At 36.7% G+C, this 18,551-nt stretch overlaps 2 protein-coding genes across 2 annotated transcripts; both read right to left on the bottom strand.

Moving 5' to 3' along the window:
• Positions 1–1,315: 1,315 nt before the first annotated feature.
• LOC136972034 (uncharacterized) lies at positions 1,316–2,653 on the bottom strand. The gene is made up of 2 exons (XM_067266589.1): positions 2,598–2,653; positions 1,316–2,024 (listed from the first exon to the last, which is right to left on the bottom strand). The coding sequence occupies exons 1-2, from the start codon at positions 2,638–2,640 to the stop codon at positions 1,405–1,407; spliced, it is 663 nt and encodes a 220-aa protein (XP_067122690.1). The 5' UTR covers positions 2,641–2,653; the 3' UTR covers positions 1,316–1,404.
• An 8,655-nt stretch (positions 2,654–11,308) lies between these two features.
• Oscillin (glucosamine-6-phosphate isomerase Oscillin) lies at positions 11,309–18,228 on the bottom strand. Its single transcript, XM_067266538.1, has 6 exons — positions 18,054–18,228; positions 15,491–15,630; positions 14,341–14,442; positions 12,788–12,970; positions 11,765–11,949; positions 11,309–11,600 (listed from the first exon to the last, which is right to left on the bottom strand). Exons 2-6 carry the CDS (start codon positions 15,612–15,614, stop codon positions 11,358–11,360), a joined length of 837 nt encoding a protein of 278 aa, XP_067122639.1. The 5' UTR covers positions 15,615–15,630; positions 18,054–18,228; the 3' UTR covers positions 11,309–11,357.
• Positions 18,229–18,551: the final 323 nt, after the last annotated feature.

Below are 18,551 nucleotides of genomic sequence, written 5' to 3'. Positions count from 1 at the left end.
GTATTTGGAAATGAAAGCGAAATTTTCTTACCCAAAAGAGCAGGAACGACCATGTAAATGATGGCTTTCATACTTTCGCCGTTCGTAAACCTACTGAAACAATGGCCGATTAATGCACGTATCTATGATCACCCTACCCCTCGGCCTTCAATCAGCAAAATTTAATAGCATCGATTCCCCTTACATGCGGATAACAATTGTATTTTAACACGTGAACAAATCTGAGATTTAATTGGTATATTTTCTTCTTGAATAGTTTCTGGTGTAACTCGATAAAGTAAAGCTATCAATTCTGGTATTTTTTAAAGATTTTTTGAATTGTTCTAATTATATAACATTTATTAACCCTAAAACCTCAGGCCGGATGGCCGAGCGGTCAAGGTGGCAGCCTACCGCCCTGGGGGACCCGGGTTCGAATCTCGACGGGTCGAAAAATCCCCAGGAATTTTCGGGGGGTGGTCCGTCGGATATGTCGGGCCCCGTCCCTCACCACCCGGTCGCCCCATTGTGGGCCTGGTCGAACCCATAACGGCTTGCAAAAAGAGGCCCTCTTAGTGCCCACAGGGCGGAAAGAGTTAAAAAAAAAACCCCTAAAACCTCGGCGATAAGCCGCGGATTATATACGATAGAACCTTATCCATTAGTCTTTTGTGACTTATACAAGAGGGCATCCTGTAGTCAATGATTTAGAATAATTTTATAAAGATGATAGCTGTTATCATCTTTTAATTGATGGATTTTTTAGAAAATGAAGGTGTTTGCCAAATGTTTAAACCCCAACCCTCCTTTATCTAGTTTATTATCGTACATAGTACGGCGCCCGAAATAATCGTACAAATTCGACGGATGGAAACTCTGGCGCCGACTCCTGATGACCTGATGGATTCGATTTCTCCAAAACGTTCTGCCTTATAATGTATTTGTCAGTTCTTGCAAGGACAGAGCAGTGACCTTTATCTGGTATATCCATTTGGTTCCTTGTCTACCGTTCCTGCACCTTTCTTCTGCCATTCCAGGCATGATGTTTCTCTGCAGTCCATTATGGACACGTATCAAGAAGACTTAAGAAGCATGGCTTCAAGAGACATCATAATGTCTTCGACGATCGTTGTCTTTGCTGTCCATGGTGTTCTTAGGGGTCTTCGTCCAGTTTCTTCCGCTCGTATGTAAGCTTTCGGAATCGTAACAGGGAATACAAGGGATCTAACTAATCTGATCTTGGTCTTAATGGTTACATCCTTGTCCTTCACGATAGACAAGAATTTAATGTACTATTGTTTAAAAGTGCATATTTATTTCAAAATTAACTTAACAATTCGGCAGAAAAATTAAATTTTATTATATTTCATACAGTTAATAACAATTGTATTCTTAATATAGTCATACACGCGAATTAAAACTACGCTACGGACTGACCAAATCAAGAAGCGAAGGGATAGGAGAACTAGACACGGCTATACTTAAAATTTTTCGAATGATATCATCCACATACGTTTGAAATTTGTTTAAAATTTTTTTGGACAAATTATCCATTACAAAATTATCAAACAGCCTTCCACCTTTATCTTCAAAGTCCTTCATATCAAACCAATATCTATTAATATCGACCACGGATAAATTCGAAAGGTAAGGTGTCAGTCGTGTTTCGTTGGCCGCGATTTTTATGGACAAAGTAACTGGGTATATGTAAAATCCCAAGTTAAAATCGACAGGTTGATGATCCTCGATGCTAAATACTCCGTGGCACTCGATGGGTTCGGTGTCCAGAGTAATTACGCATTCGATATTGAATTCTCCCGGGTTGGAAGTGACATAAGGTTTCAAGCAGTCCTCTTTTCTGTTAAGTTCGGGAGGATTTGGCATCCTACAACTGAGAAATCTTATAGTTACCGACGACTTCATCCAGTAATCTTTTAAAGGAAAGTAAGATAATCCTTCGGGATGTTCTAGATCTGGTATCATTTCCTCGAGAATTTTATCTATAAATTCGTCGCTGTCTTGGACAAACGACGAAAAGACTCCTTCTGTAGATTACAAGAAAGGTTTTGTGTTAATTTTTGTAAATACAGGGTGGTTATAAAGTCTCCATCCACTTTTGCAAGTCGTGACGCTGATCCAATAGAAGGGAATCGCTGTAGATTGCGCATGTTTGAGAGGATTAACATACAAACGCTTGTTCCATAGCCTTCAAGAGATGACACATCGCATGCCAGGTGACGTAGTCGTCTTCTCTTCCAGCTTAAGGAACATCTAGACACGCTACGCAGTTTTATGAGTTTTTTAATGAAGATTGTCTTCGTGGCACAGGTAGCACCCGGCTCGATCTTCTGGTTGATGAGGTCCGGTATTGTGGATCTCCCGGAACGTTGCGCATCGTGTTCTTTATCTATCTGCCCGAATTTGGTAACGAACGGTTTGATATTGGTCCCGGTAGGAGCAGACTTGGTGAATTTCTGGAAGAAATTAATCTACTGAAACGACCAAAAACAACAGCGATTCTCTTTTCTTGGTGAAGCGTGTGGAAACCAGTGGAAACAAAAATGGATCGAGACTTTCTAATCATCCTTTATGGTAAGAAGAGAGTAAGATGCGCTTACCGACAGTCGAGAGAATGAAGATGCAAGCGACGATCTTCTTCATCTTAATTTTGTCAGTATGATGATCCGCTTGCTTTATATCAATGATATACAGTATTTTCCATTTTAGAAACTTGAACGCGTTAGATGATACAAATTACAAAATACAGAGATTCGTTTCAAATTTGTATTTTGAGTATCAAAATAGAACGCGATGAAATAAAATAACAATTTTTTATGTAAATTTATACCACAAAAATGCGGAATAAATCAACACAATAAAATAATAACACTTCGAGGAATTTTTGTAGGTATGAAGCTAAAATTTAAATGAATTTTAAGCAATTTTGCACGGGTTTCCCGAAAAACTAGTGTTGAATTATAGGATAAATAGTTGTATTTGCATTTTCTCTGTTGTATTTTATTACGTATCTTTGAAAATATAATTGAGAAAACAATAGCTTATCCTCTGATGCATTTATACAACTATACAAAGGCAAACTTTCTTGTTGTTTATAAACAGGATTTAATAAATATAATAAAATATTAAAATAAAAATATCTAGCATCGAGTTGAGTAATTTTCTCGGCTTTTATGAGATTTTATTTTAAAAATAACATTTATATTATTAATCAAAATAAATAACTAAAATTGTACGTGGCGCCATCTGTTATAAGATTTTGTTGTAAAAACTTTAAATATTTTTAATGATTACAAAATTTCATAAGAAGGTAGAGATGAGTCTTATAAAACACTGTAAATTCCAACAACAAGTAAAGTCGTCATTAATTTAAAGCTGTTGATGGAAGAAAGAAAGATTTTTTTTTTTAATTTATCGAGTAAAACGTTCAATAGATGGCGTGAAAGTAAAGTGCAACTTAGAGAGCCTATAACGAGAGTGGCCATGTAAGAAACGCTTTTCTATTGGCAGTTTGCGATCACGTGGTTTTAAGCCGCCATTATTCTTCCAAACAGTCGTTCTTCCAGCGTTAGCGAAATGGTGATTGAAGCTTCGTGAATCAATGTTATCGTCTGCCAACAAATTCAAATTAATCAAAGGTTAGTATATTAAGAATATATTATTTTATATCCGGATGATTTATTTATTCGTAAGAGTCCAAATTGCCTAAACTTTAAATTCGAGATTACCGGAAGTGCCGCCATTTTGACTACCATAGGTAAATTTAACCCTTTATTTTAATACAAAGTATTGTAAAATACGGTATATTTGTAATTTAGAATATATAAGATTCTAATGTAAAATTCTAATATATGTATATAAGGGGATACTATAGATTACTATCTATGGAATTTCGGGACATTATCTGAACTGAGGGGACCGAGACGAGTTCAACGATACTCTACTTTTGGACCGGAGACGAAAAATAAAAAAGTTATCATACTTTTTTCGGCGATCGCGCGATGATAGGGAGTCGCGTCGCTCTCCGCTAAGTCGGCCTCGCTATCGCGATCGGGAGTCCCGTTGCTTGCCGTTAAAATTGCCTTTAGTAGACGTTTCCCCCCCTTTTTTACTTCGTTCAAGAACTACCGTGAATCGATCACTAGTTTAGCACATGGCGGCGTGTGGTGGCGCCCGTAGGAGAGGTCAGTCGAGCCGCCAAGTTCGCTGCCATAAGTAACATTAACCGAAATGGCAATCGCGCGATGATCGGAAGTCGCGTCGCTCTCTCCGCTCTCGTATCGCGTGTTTAACCCTCCGGGAGATGACCGTAGTCCGACGTCACGGTTTGCAGACTTTACCGCAAGATGGCAGTACTAGCAACTATGGTGCCGTCTGCATGAGAGCATTAAAAAAGTATGGTAACTTAAAAAGTGTGATAACTTTATTTTTCGTCTCCGGTCCAAAAATAGGGTACCGTTGAACTCGTCTCGGTCCCCTGCAGGGCCGGATTTACCAATCGAGGGGCCCTGGGCACAAATTCGGCGGGGTCCCCCCTTTAAGAGTAGGCAAATTTGATGATTTTGAAAGTACAGTATTTTGTGTAAATTTTCTATTAGATTTGAACTAGGAAGTTGTAAATTTCATTTAAAAATAAGGTTATTGTAAACATACATATATTTTATTGTGTAAAACTAATTATTTTAATTTAACTGAAAAATACCTATGTGAAATTTTTTTCCGAAATTTTCCGATTTTTCATAGGTTTTTTCCGGGTTTGGTTTTCTCTGCCTGTTGCCCCTCATGATTAGGCCACACTAGGCTGTCGCGGTAATAGAAAAAAAATTATGTTTAAACATAATTTTTTTTTAGTTTTGTGGGGGCCCTGGGCACAGGCCCCAAATGCCCTTATGTAAATCCGGCCCTGGTCCCCTGAGTTCAAATATATAATCAAAGTCCTGAAATTCCATAGATAGTAATCTATAGTACACCCGTATATAATTTAGAATATATATATATATATATATTTTTTTTTTTTTTTTTTTTTTTTTTTTTTTTTTTAACTCTTCCGCCCTGTGGGCACTAAGAGGGCCTCTTTTAGTAGGCCCATTATGGGTTCGGCCAGGCCCACAATGGGGCGACCGGGTGGTGAGGGACGGGGCCCGACATATCCAGAACGGACCACCCCCCGAAAAATTCCTGGGGATTATTCGACCCGTTCGGATTCGATCCCGGGTCCCCCAGAGCGGTAGGCTGCCACCTTTACCGCTCGGCCATCCGGCCGTCAATATATATATATATATTAGAATACATAAACTAGCATTTTTGATATTTAAATAAGTGGTGACTAATAAATATAAACCTAATTTGGGTGTACTATAGATTACTCCCTATGGAATTTCAGGACTTTGATTATATATTTGAACTCAGGGGACCGAGACGAGTTCAACGGTACCCTATTTTTGGACCGGAGACGAAAAATAAAGTTATCACACTTTTTAAGTTACTATACTTTTTTAATGCTCTCATGCAGACGGCACCATAGTTGCTAGTACTGCCATCTTGCGGTAAAGTCTGCAAACCGTGACGTCGGACTACGGTCATCTCCCGGAGGGTTAAACACGCGATACGAGAGCGGAGAGAGCGACGCAACTTCCGATCATCGCGCGATCGCCATTTCGGTTAATGTTACTTATGGCAGCGAACTTGGCGGCTCGACTGACCTCTCCTACGGGCGCCACCACACGCCGCTATGTGCTAAACTAGTGATCGATTCACGGTAGTTCTTGAACAAAGTAAAAAAAGGGGGAAACGTCTACTAAAGGCAATTTTAACGGCAAGCGACGGGACTCCCGATCGCGATAGCGAGGCCGACTTAGTGGAGAGCGACGCGACTCCCTATCATCGCGCGATCGCCGGAAAAAAGTATATAACTTTTTTATTTTTCGTCTCCGGTCCAAAAGTAGAGTATCGTTGAACTCGTCTCGGTCCCCTGAGTTCAGATATATACCCAAACATACGAAATTCCATAGGGAGTAATCTATAGTATACCCCCAAATTTAATTATACAGTATTTATCATAAGCCAGTTAATATTATAAAGCACTCAGCAAATCATTATAGATATACGTACTTAACACCTTACTCTTGCCGAGAAAAAAATATATTTATTTGCCGATTTTTCCGACCGATGGCGAGATTATTATTAATCAAATTGAAGACAAGTCTGCCCAAGAGGGACCACCATTTATTTTGCGCTTCAGACTAAAAACATACACATATGGCGACAGGCCTTCCTTTTTAGGCTTCATGTCGCCAAAGGTAAAAAAGGCCTTTAAAAAACACAAACATCCAGTTAAAACTAGGAGTCGGTGACACACAGACGTCTTACTCTTTAACCATCCAGCCAGTGGGTGTTTCCGCTTTTTTACCTTTGGCGACATGAAGCCTAAAAAGGAAGGCCTGTCGCCATATGTGTATGTTTTTAGTCTGGAGCGCAAAATAAATGGTGGTCCCTCTTGGGCAGACTTGTCTTCAATTTGATTAATAATAATCTCGCCATCGGTCGGAAAAATCGACAAAAAGAAATTTTAAAATACCGACGCCAGGGTGCAGCTTTAAAATTTGCATTTTCCAGCGCTTGTTCCAGCAGATAAAAAAGCGGAAACACCCACTGGCTGGATGGTTAAAGAGTAAGACGTCTGTGTGTCACCGACTCCTAGTTTTAACTGGATGTTTGTGTTTTTTAAAGGCCTTTTTTACCTTTGGCGACATGAAGCCTAAAAAGGAAGGCCTGTCGCCATATGTGTATGTTTTTAGTCTGGAGCGCAAAATAAATGGTGGTCCCTCTTGGGCAGACTTGTCTTTAATTTGATTAATATTTATTTGCAACAAACAAACAAACGTTTTCAGGATAGAAGGGTCAGGAAACTGGAGGTCTCTAAGCTTTCCAAAGTTTTGCCTTTTCTCAAGAAATGCAGGAACCCTAGGCCAGGAACACCTAGATTATTTGCTTTCGCGAAGGTGCATAAAACCGGTAAAGAAATAAGACCTGTTGTAGAGAAGTGCAGGGGTCCCACGTTTGTGTTAGAAAAGAAATTGCATGAATACTTATCCTTGCAACTAGACACGGATACTCTTGTTGCCCGTGATCCTATGAAGGTGGTTAAGGATCTGCAAAGTATAGCATTAATGGAGGATGAAGTTGCAACGGTTTTCGACTATGAGAGCATGTATCCGTCAGTAAGGATAGAATCGTGCGAGGAGGCACTATTGGATTTCTTATACAGCAATAACTCGGAATTGCTTAGTTATACAGAAGAAGTAGAGAGTTTAACTAGTTTGGTCTGCCGGGAGTCTTGTTTCGTGTTTAATGGACAGGTCTACAGCCAGAGAAGAGGGGTCCCTATGGGAAGTCCACTCTCAGGGATCCTATGCGAATTGGTAGTTAGGAGGCTGGAAAGAAGAATTTTTCATGGTTTTAAGGATGATATCGTGTATTTCAGCAGATACGTTGATGACCTACTTATATTATGGAGAAGTAACAGCAGAATTAAGGATTTTTTAGATAAGATCAATGATAACAATGATGGCCTTACTTTAAGATTGGAGCAGAAAAGTTCCTTGAATCTGCATTTTCTCGACATCGATATCACATTCAAAAAAGGCCACTTGTCCACTAGTGTTTTTATTAAACCATCCCACAGCCCATTGTATATTCCCTCCCAATCCAAGGATCCGTATAAATATAAAATTGCAGCTTTCAGGGCTTTAATAAGAAGAGCCTTTTTGTATTGCGAAAGAGTACAAGACAGGACGAAAGAAATAAATAGAATAATAAATGTAGCCAGGACCCTAGGTTACCAAAAAAGTACAATTCTAGGAATAATTAAGAAATATGAACACAACATCAAGAAAGGATGTTTTAAGAATGCTCCCAATAAGTTTGTAAAGTTTACATATAATGAAAGTATGAATACAGTCATGAAAGAAATAGCACACAGAAAAAGTTCGAGGATGCTTATAAAAAGGGCCCCTAATTTATACAAAATCCTCAGGAATGATAAAGATGTTATAAAGGCAGAAGAGAAAGCAGGAGTTTATAAAATTCCGTATGAAAACATGCAATTGGGCGTTAAAAAAGATTACATCGGAGTAACCACTAGAAGTTTAGGAATTAGAATCAAGGAGCATAGTTATAATATCAGAAAGGGGTCTAATGCAACAGTTTTGTCCCAAATGGCGCAAGCGCCAGGAGCTACGGTCAAATGGAATGAGGCGGCCATCATAAATCCTTTATCGTCTCCATCATTAGCCTTGACAGCGGAAAAGTTGCAGATTTTTAGAAGTAGATTACAAGAAGGCTGTCTTAATGCGAGGGACGCAGAAAGTCTTCCCTCTGCATGGAAGTTTATGGTTAAGAAGTTTAATAAGGGCTCTAACCAATCAATATAATGGTTTTATTGTATGTCTTAGAAATTTGCATTTATTAATGCTTACGTATTCATTTGTTACATTTTTATATATTTTTTGTTATTTTTTGCTTTATGTTAGTTATTCAATATTTTATTTTGATTATACCTTATTTAATTTTGAATTTGAATTTTTGTATTCCATGGATGGAATTTTAATTTCAAATGTATTCCAAGCCTGAAGATGGCCTGTGAATCAGGCTGAAAACGTTTGTTTGTTTGTTGCAAATAAATATATTTTTTCTCGGCAAGAGTAAGGTGTTAAGTACGTATATCCATAAGCCAGTTATAATAAATTATTTTAGTTTAATAAATAACAATAATAATATATAAATATGATTTGTATTGTGATGCAATTGCAAACCATAACATAAAAATAAGTAATTAGCATAAATTGTTTAAGTGCCTTATGTAGACAACTGGAAAACTTACAATTTCAAAGTGGAATATTGTACCAGTACAAAGTGTTTGATTTTTTTTAAATAAAAGCTTATGGTATGGAAACATATAAAGAAAAGCAATGTGTTTTAATTTTGCATGAAACATCATTAACTCCAAGCATTGATTATGACACAAGTTCACATTATGGGAGGTAACATTACCAAATCATACAGGTTTGGCTACTCATTCACTACTCTTATTGCGAGGGGTCAGACTTAAGATTTCACTTATTCTTACCATTTACAGTGTTTTATAAAACGCGTCTCTACCCTCAAAATTAAGTCTTTGCTATTTTATAATTAAAAAATATGGTATGTAAAGTTTTTACGACAAAATCTCATAACAGATGGCGCCACATACAATTTTAGTTATTTTGATTAATAATACAAATGTTACTTTTAAAATGAAACCTCAAAAGCCGGGAAAGTTATGCAACTCGTTGCTAGATTTTTTAATTTTTTTATTATATTTATTTTTATTTAATTTTAACTTTGTCCACCAGTTTCCCTAGTTGTCTAGCAAAGAATAATCAGTTCAGAATAGTCTTAGTTCGACCCAGTAAGCCATTCAGAATTCTGACTTAGTGTTCTGAGTTACTGAACATAACCCAGTATCAACATTCATAGAAAAAAATGGAAACAAATATACCAATCACACTACACCTTACATAAACTAGTGTTGGAAAAGTTGTAAGGTGTGGTGTGAATGGTATATCTACCAACTTTGTTATAGCACAAGTGATCTATTGGCAATAATTCTGCTGCCAACAAAGGTTGTTGCATCACAGGAGAACAAACTCATTCAGAATTATTGTAGACAAAAGGCCAAAATATATACCAAGATTTGAAGTGTTATTGAATTTAGAATTGAACATCACATTATGACTGACACTATGTGGACACTTGTGGAAACAAGTTTGTATTAGAAGAGAAAGTGGTACTGATACAATCAGTAGTTATAAGCCCAGACTTTAATTTTATTAAGCGATGCCATCTTAAAGCAAAGCTGTGGAAAATTGAATTAAGTGAAGTTTATTACATCCAAGTCGTAATAGCTTAAACTGCTGCTGTGCCATCAATGTCTCTCGTACTATTATTAGGTGCGACCATCATACGAGACGATTCCCCAGACCACTGGTGGAGACAGTGTTCCAGTTAACAGTACAAATGAGATTGAAGCACTCGGTGGTCTTTCACATTCTAACACAGAAGTTACCTTCCCAAATAGAACTAGGATTCCTTGCTAAAGATGACATGCTACAAATCTGTAGGTCTATGTGGCATAACACCATGCAAAACAAAACTAATAATGTCGTGGTGCAGATGGCAGGCTGCCTAAAGGTTTCTGTGGATGCAAATTTGCTTCTCTAGTTGCCTGCTAACCAGCAGGTATGGTATGGAAAGACAATTTTATAGCAAGACTTCCACCTGTTTCTGGATGGTGGACAAAAGATGCCATTGCTGTTGTTTCTGTTTGTTTCGTGATCCAACGACCATCTCTTCTGGTAGTCCATCTGGGGTATCCAGAGCCTAGCCACCATGTTTATGGTCCCTCACGTCCTCTGCTTCCAAACATCCTCAGCCATGTGAGAATGGCCCAGATGGTGGACAATTTGGTGAAACAGCCATTCTGCTTTCCTCAGCCAAAATAATGTGGTCTTTCTCAAACTTCATCAGCTGTATGTAATGTCTTTGCATTATACAAGCATTCTGGTGCTTGTATAATGCAAAAATCTGAATATAGAAACTATCACGTGCGGTGCTAGCTCAATGCTAACTTACACCTTTTGCTGCCTGTTTCTAGCATGATTGCCAATAGAGAGCACTCCTAGTGCTGACACAATTTATACAAACAATACACCTTCACAATATTCAGCTTTTTATTTTTTCCTTTTGAACATTTTTGAATGAGAAAATGTGCAACAATTGGTTTTACTCATTGTCTCATTCAATCCTAACAAATATTAGAAATAATTGGTTGAGGTCATTATCGGTGATAATTGTGGTCTAGTTTTGTTTCTCTTGGGCACAAGACATTACATTTGATAAATTATCTGGGTTAATCTGTCGTTACACCAGACAGTTATTCTATCTACATTCTCTTATTGTAATAAATATACATAATTTAGGAGCAAGGGATTCAAACTAAATGGGAGGGAAAAGAAAATTACATTTAACATTCCAACAGCTCAAAAACAACTTAATTTTGTTGTGGTGTTATATGTGGATATGTCATATATGGAAATGAAGAAATGGCCAATGTAAAACAAACCAGCAGCAATGAAATTACCACATTTGTGTCGGTAACATACCATTAAGTTCTTCATCCAAACACACTCCTTATTTCCAATTGCAGTACCACACTGGAATAAAAGAGTACTAGTGTGAGTGAGAATTATCTGCCAAAAGTAAACACAGACCATTCAAACAAAATATTTTATTCGGTAAATTGGGTCGGGACCAAGGAGGTGTTATTGGTCTTTGGTGTCTTCTGGAATGTCGTCATCCTGAATCAGCGTATTGTGGAGTCTCATCAAGCCTTTGAAGTACTTGACCGTCTTGACTCTCAGCTCCAGAGTGGCATCTTCATCACACACAAAGATGGTCCGAGGATGTAACTGGAACGCCGATACCGTCCACATGTGATTCACTCCTTCTTCTATAGCTTTGTACAGAGCAAAGGCCTTGTGAGCCCCTGTAATCAATACCATCACCTACAAAGACAAAAAGATGCATTATGTAATATTGATGACTACTTCCAGACTTTTAATTTAGTAAATATGCAAATTCTGGAATGAGATGCAAAAAATTTTTAGCATATTAATCCATCTCATCCTCAACCAAACATCTAGCATATACAGTTTATGGGAGAGAGTACCTCTTTGGCATCCATGACAGTTCCAACACCAACTGTCAATGCTTCGTGTGGAACTTTAGTAAGGTCATTGCCAAAGAATCTAGCATTGGCCAGGATAGTGTCCATAGCTAAAGTCTTGACTCTGGTTCTAGATGATAGACTGGATCCTGGTTCATTGAAGGCAATGTGTCCATCAGGTCCAATGCCTGTGATTCATGTAATGAAAGAACATTGTAAACATATAAAGAATATTACACATTAATATTACAGTTTCCTATTGAAAAGTTTATACAGTAGAACCTCGATTATCCGGACCTCTATTATCCGGATTGTTCAAAATAAACAAAAATTGTACGAATTTGCTGATTTGCGACACTGTTTATGTACGTACATGATGAAATACATGGAACAAAATTTTGAAAAGACCATTAGTAAATTCCAGTAACACAGTAGAAAGTGGTATAGGAGACATTGCGGAAGCAATAGCACAAATTTCAATAAGTGCTGAATGTGACGAAGAAGATGTAACCGAGTGGTTAAATTGCGATGCGAACGATCCTGGATTCCAAATTTTGAATGGTGAGGAAATAATTAAAGAAATATCTGCCTCAGATGAACAAGATCGAGAAGACAAAGAAGAGATTTGCGAAGTAAGAGATATTGGTCCTACACATTCTGAAGCTTTTCAATGCTTAGATGTCGCCATGAAGTGGTTTGAGAGCTAAGAAGAGTAACTCAGGACAACTTATATGTCTTAAAAGTATTCGCAATTTAGCAGCTTCAAAAAGAACAGCTAGCTTTAAACAAAAGTCATTAATTGAATTCCTTAATAAAAAATAATTTAATATTGAAGCTATATGTAAATCTAGACAAATAAAAATTATTCATACTGTATGTACATGTCTTTCACTGTCAATTATTATTTTTTTCGATTATCCAGATTTTTCCTTATCCGGACTACCTTCATCTCCAATTAGTCCGGATAATAGAGGTTCTACTGTACTTGGATTTTGTCAAAAAATAAAACTGATAATAATTACTTACCTCCCACGAAAAGCTCAATTCCACCTGCTTCAGTGATTTTCCTTTCAAACTGGTTACATTCTTCCTGCAAGTCTTGGGCATTTCCATTCAGAATGTGCACATTTTCTGGCAAGATGTCCACATGCTTGAAGAAATTATTGAACATGAACGAATGGTAACTCTCTGGATGATCTCTGGGTAAACCTGCAATCCACAAATCTCTGTCAAAGGGCCAACAGACAGATAAAAGATAGATTTGTACAGTTTTACATGTGAAGATATGTAAAATTTGTCCAGGGGTAAAAAAAACAGGAAACTTCCACCATCCAATAAGGTGGCATATTTGATAACGCGGCACTGCATTGGTCCCAATGACGCTTGTTAATAGAATGTTGCTGAATTTTTGAATGTATTTATGAATAATATTCTTACTTGCTCCAACTCAGATAGAGATGCCATTGGAGAATCTTTATTCTGATACAAAGTGTTGAACAATCTCGAAAATACCAGAAAAGAATCTTCCTGCTATGCCAGTTTTTTCAAATGGCATAGCAGAGAAGAAATATCAGAAACTCTAAACAAAATTGTAAAGGCAGTTAAATTTGTTAATTATTGATTGGAAATAAATTATCGATTGCTTTAATAAACATATTTCTCTTAGTAACGAAAAAGAATAGTGTACTTTTGCAGTGGCGTAGCGAACATAACTGGTGCCCCCCTCCAGAAACACACACAATTTGTCTTGGAGACCATTTGGGCACCGCTCTGCGAGTGGCGCTCGGTGCATGATATACCCCCTTGCACCCCCCTCACTACGCCACTGTACTTTTGCTAACTTCTGTAACATAACCCTATGTTTTGCATTAGTCCTTTGTTTTGTATAGCATGGATTCATTTAACACAGCACTTTTTCGGAACGTATCTACTCTGTTCTCTTTTCTGACTTTTACGTAAAAGTCACAAAAGAGAACAGTGGTATTTGCTGGCCGCCAAGCTCCCTTAGGAGAAGGCACAGACAGAAGAAGATCCGCCGTGTTTTACGAGGGTTACCTGTATTTGGCAGCATTGTGTTAATCCATTCCTACAAACAGAATAAATACTCTTAACAGTATTAAAACATTAAAAAAGTGTATTTTATTTTGTGGTTGCTTAACTATAAGTTTTAACTCTCTTTATTGGAAATTCTCTTAAAATTACGCGTTGAATGAAGATATTTCCAACTATGCAAATGGAACATTTTGTGTATTAGGGATCAATGTTTTTCATGTATTACGATTAGAGTAAAACCTTGCTTAAAAAAGTAATTGCTATATAAAGCAAAAGTCAGTTTACACAGTATTGGTTTGTGTAGATCCGATACCTGTGCGAACAACTCAACTAGTCCAATTAAACCAAGAAGATAATCAATATACTATTATTTCAAAATACTTCTCAGTTTCCGTTCATTGGCAATTTTAAAAGGAAGATATTTTTATTTTAATTATGCCACCAAGTTAGTTTATTTCCAACGGCAAATAAATAATTTGACGCAAAGTTAATAATAGTAATAATCTAATTTATATAAACAAACTTACCTACATATTCGTCCATGTTAAATGTTTTAACGTAGCGAAAAGAAACCGTTCCTTCTTTGTAAAATTCGATTAGTTTTTTATAGGTTGCTAGAGGCGTACTTCCTGAAAATATTGAAATATTTATACAAATTTAAAGTATAATAATTGTACTTTATTGTATAAAACCTAATAAAGATTCAAAATAATTTATCTTATTTGTAAAGTTTCGTAATATGTCGTATTTTTTGAAATCTCCAGAGATCCAAAGGAAGGGAGAAGTTGCTTTTTCTCAACCAACAAACACGTCGGTTTACAGTTTATAGAGTAATTAAAACATAAAATGATTAACTTTTCTAAAGATTAAAAACTTGCCGACAAAAGTGAGTTACAATTGTCACGTTCAATTAAAAGTACTTTAGCTACTAAGTACTAAATACTAACTTTCCCCATTCTCACTTTTATTAATTAATGGCAACAGGTCCAAATGAAAGTCTATGTGCCATTAATGTAATAATTATTCCAATGTTAGGTTACGAATTGCATTTTTTTTCTTTGATATGGATTGATAATATGAAAAAATTATGTCTTTCTAGGTCTTCCCTTTCTGGTCTTTAGAATTTTTTCAGGTCAAGTTACTCAAAATTCAGGTTATCTAGAGTTGAAACAGTAAGCTAATAAATCGTGTTATACAATGAAAAATATTAGTTTTTGTAGAATAACTTTGTAGCAAGATATTTTTCTTATTTCTGTTAATAAAGATATAATTTTAATAATAATTAAAATATGTGTTATATGCTAGTTTACAGTAGCATCTTTCCTAGATTTTCCCCCAAACAATCTTTCCATAGATGTCACATTTCAAAATTTTCCTTCCCTTCCTTCCAGCATTGCTAAACACATCAAAAAAAATCCACCTAATGTTTTTTAAGAGTCCATTCTGGCCCATTTGCCACAAGAATCTTGTAACCCATACGTCATATGTATCCCTAACAAAGAATTTAATTTGTCTGAATACGACACTAAATATACATGTTAGCAAATAAACAGGCGTTACAGAGGTATTTTTAGTACCATATACACAAAACTACTAATTCTAAACATTTTATAATTTAAAATTGGAATGGTATATTCATTGATTATTTTTAGAAAGAAAAATTGTGAATGTTCCAACCTGTGGGCAAACCAAGAGTAAAATAGTTGTCGGGGCCGGGCTTGAACTGACGAATGCGTTTACGAATGTACTTGGCGGCCCAAGTACTGGTTTCGTCGTAATTATTCAAAATGACCAGTCTCATTCTTTCTGTTTAGATTCTGAAAATATAAAATATTCTACAATCAATCGATAGTCGGATGAGCCATCGCCACCTCGTACAGTAAAAAACTATACAAAACTTTGAAGCTTTTATAGAAAAATATGTAAATTAAAATGCTAATACAATAGAGTATTGTTTACTTTTAATTTAACAAGGTAAAATATTAAAAAATATAACTTAAATCAGTTATTCTCAATATTATTATTATAATTGTTATGTTGGATTTAGTGGGTTATACTCGGTTCACACCAGTTCAGGAATTTCCTAACAATGTGGCATGTATTGAATATAGTGGTCTTCTGAAGTGTGATGTATGTATTTCTATTCAATTGTAATGCTCCCAGGTTTTTGTGTAGTGCGTGTGATACGACACCCATAGAGGAGAGAACGACAGGTACAATAAGCACCCTATCCACCCTCCACAGATATCTTATTTCCTGGGCAAGTTCTGTGTACTTGTTGATTTTTTCAGTGCATGTGTTTCATACATTGTGAGTGTTTGGAATGGATATATCTATAATGTATGCGATTTTATTGTGTTTGTCAATGAGTGTGATGTCTGGTCTGTTGTGGTAAATCGTTTTATCTGTGATTATGACTCTGTCGTAGTACATTTTGTGCGTGTTGTTTTCCAATACTGTCTGTGGAATGTATTTGTAGTACGGTTCGTGGATGTCTACTAATTTGTGTTTCTTTGCAAGCTCTTGGTGAATTATATTTGCTACTTGATTATGTCTGTGTAAATAATCTGTCTGTGCCAAGAGCTTTCAACCAGAAGTGATGTGTTGTATAGTTTCTGGCATGATGTGACATTTTCTGCATGTGTCATTTGTGAGTGTTGTATCTTTGAGTATGTGTTTTCTGTAGTTTTTAGTATTTATGACCTGATCCTGTATGGCAATCATGAATCCTTCCGTCTCCCCAAAGAGGCATCCCCGAGCAAACCAGCTGTTTGATGCTTATTATTATTATTATTATTTCTAAACACGAACCAAATGCAGAAATTCTATCGAGTTAGTTTAAGGTTAATTACTAAATAAATTACGTAAGCAATTTGACTATTAAACTAGCCCGATAGAATTTCGGCATTTGGTTGGTGTTTAGCTTTAATATATCAGGTTTAGAGATGATGTTTATATATTATTATTAATAATGCAGCATCTCTATCAGTTGGATCAAATTTTCTTCTCCTTATTTTCCTATTCTGTGTTATTCCGAACCATTTATTAACTGGTCGTAAGTCGAGGCAGACAAATTTCGACCAGAAATGTTTAGAAAAAAATGTCGGCCTCCTTAAATAAGCAGCCATTTGACTCAATTTTATTTTCAAAACCGTAATGTGTAACAAGTCTTATAAAATACAAAATTATTACAAAAAAGCAATCCAAATACCCACAAAATAACGGTTCAAAATCGTTTCAACTTAATACTTTCTTCCCGTTTAAATTAAGTTTTCCAAGAGATCTAGCTTCTCCTTTTTGTTAATCTTCATCCAGTTTTATTAACTCTCTTCTTCCTTTTAAATATCTTTTGAGATAAAATGTAGTTTAATACAGTTTCTCCCATAAATCCCGGTCGGTGTCTTAATTAATTACAGGATTATTAGATGACTCATTAAACCTTACAATTTTAGGCTTTCTGCCCATCTAGGTTAAGTCACGAGATAAAATTAAAACTCAATTTTAGTACAGTGCACCCTACCTAACCGAAAATAATCATAGTATGAGTTGTTCCAATTAGCAAAATGTTTGGTTTAGCAAGTCAACTCTGAAAAGTATCGGAAAGGGCCGCAGAGAAATATATTTAACATCCTACGAACCGGGACAAAATATCAAAGCATCTGTGGGCTCGTCTCGCCCTCTTGAGGCAGACAAATTTCCCAGAACGGTCGGCAGAGTTGAGCCACCAAAACCGAACGTATTTTCTCAAAATTAGAAGTGTGGAAGTATAAAGAAGGGGGAGAAGAGAGCCGGCACTTCGCACGAACAGTCGGCATCACCCGTAAGTACAAAGGTCTAAACCCCACCTACAAATTTTAACATAATTTATAGCGTTTTTAAAACATAATTCTGCAACCACTCTGTTTTTTGGCCGAACGTGCGGCCGCAAAGCCAATGGATTAGGGTTCGGATTAGCAACGGTGCACCCTACTTCTTATCAAAGTAGATCATCTATTGTAAAACTTAACGGAATTTGCCTCACAATTTAATAAGCAGCGAGCAAGATAAGCAACCCTCCCCTTCCATATTTTTTACAAAGGAATGGCAAATTTAAAAGTTCTGGCTCCGTATACGGGGAGTGGAGCCGCCAGGGGGATCTTGACCTACCGCTGGGGGTGGCCACCTCTCGTGCCCTCAAACTTATCTAGGTCATCGCGCCGTATTTTTTTACAGGTAAACCAATTACCCGTCCGATACTTACCGTCTCACACGCCTCAAATTCTCAACTGATAACTGCAGGTCGACGTGACTCTTCAACGTCCGTATTACTCAAAAACGACGAGTTTTATACGACGGAAACCTTCCATCGCACCACCGAATCAAAGTACGACCGACGTCATTTCCTCGACGTTACGTCACGCTCTCACTTAATGACGTCAAATTAATTAAAAGTCCCGTGCCATCCTTCCAATCGTCCGACGTATTTTAATTCAGTAAACCATTATTAATTCGTCGCCATTGCTTTCTATCTCGATCGTTAATATTTACCTTATTTCTGATTGTTCTAAATTTTTTTTTTTTTTTTTTATTGGGCAGCGACGTCTTACGAAGACGTACTATTTAATCCGGCCGAGATTTTTAAAATAAAATCGCCTAATTATACATTTCGGATAACCTTACGTTTGTCCGACGTCACTTCCGCGCTTCTCCGACGTAAAGCTGTCGATTCCGAATTCGATTTCTCCACCTCCCCTGTATA

This window comes from Centruroides vittatus, unplaced genomic scaffold (genome assembly GCF_030686945.1).
Source record: "Centruroides vittatus isolate TY-2023 unplaced genomic scaffold, ASM3068694v2 contig_2747, whole genome shotgun sequence".
NCBI classification, from domain to species: domain Eukaryota; kingdom Metazoa; phylum Arthropoda; class Arachnida; order Scorpiones; family Buthidae; genus Centruroides; species Centruroides vittatus.
The sequence above is the reverse complement of the archived record's forward strand: the minus strand, read 5'-3'. Positions and strand labels throughout refer to the sequence as shown.

Excerpts from the sequence above, each read along its gene's own strand:
- Oscillin (XM_067266538.1), bottom strand. The coding sequence starts at position 15,614 with ATGAGACTGGTCATTTTGAATAATTACGACGAAACCAGTACTTGGGCC. Across the intron at positions 12,971-14,340 it reads TAACATGGACGAATATGTAG|GTTTACCCAGAGATCATCCA; the intron begins GTAAGTTTGTTT and ends TGTGGATTGCAG. Across the intron at positions 11,950-12,787 it reads AATTGAGCTTTTCGTGGGAG|GCATTGGACCTGATGGACAC; the intron begins GTAAGTAATTAT and ends CATGAATCACAG.
- LOC136972034 (XM_067266589.1), bottom strand. The coding sequence starts at position 2,640 with ATGAAGAAGATCGTCGCTTGCATCTTCATTCTCTCGACTGTCG. Across the intron at positions 2,025-2,597 it reads CTTCATTCTCTCGACTGTCG|AAGGAGTCTTTTCGTCGTTT; the intron begins GTAAGCGCATCT and ends TGTAATCTACAG.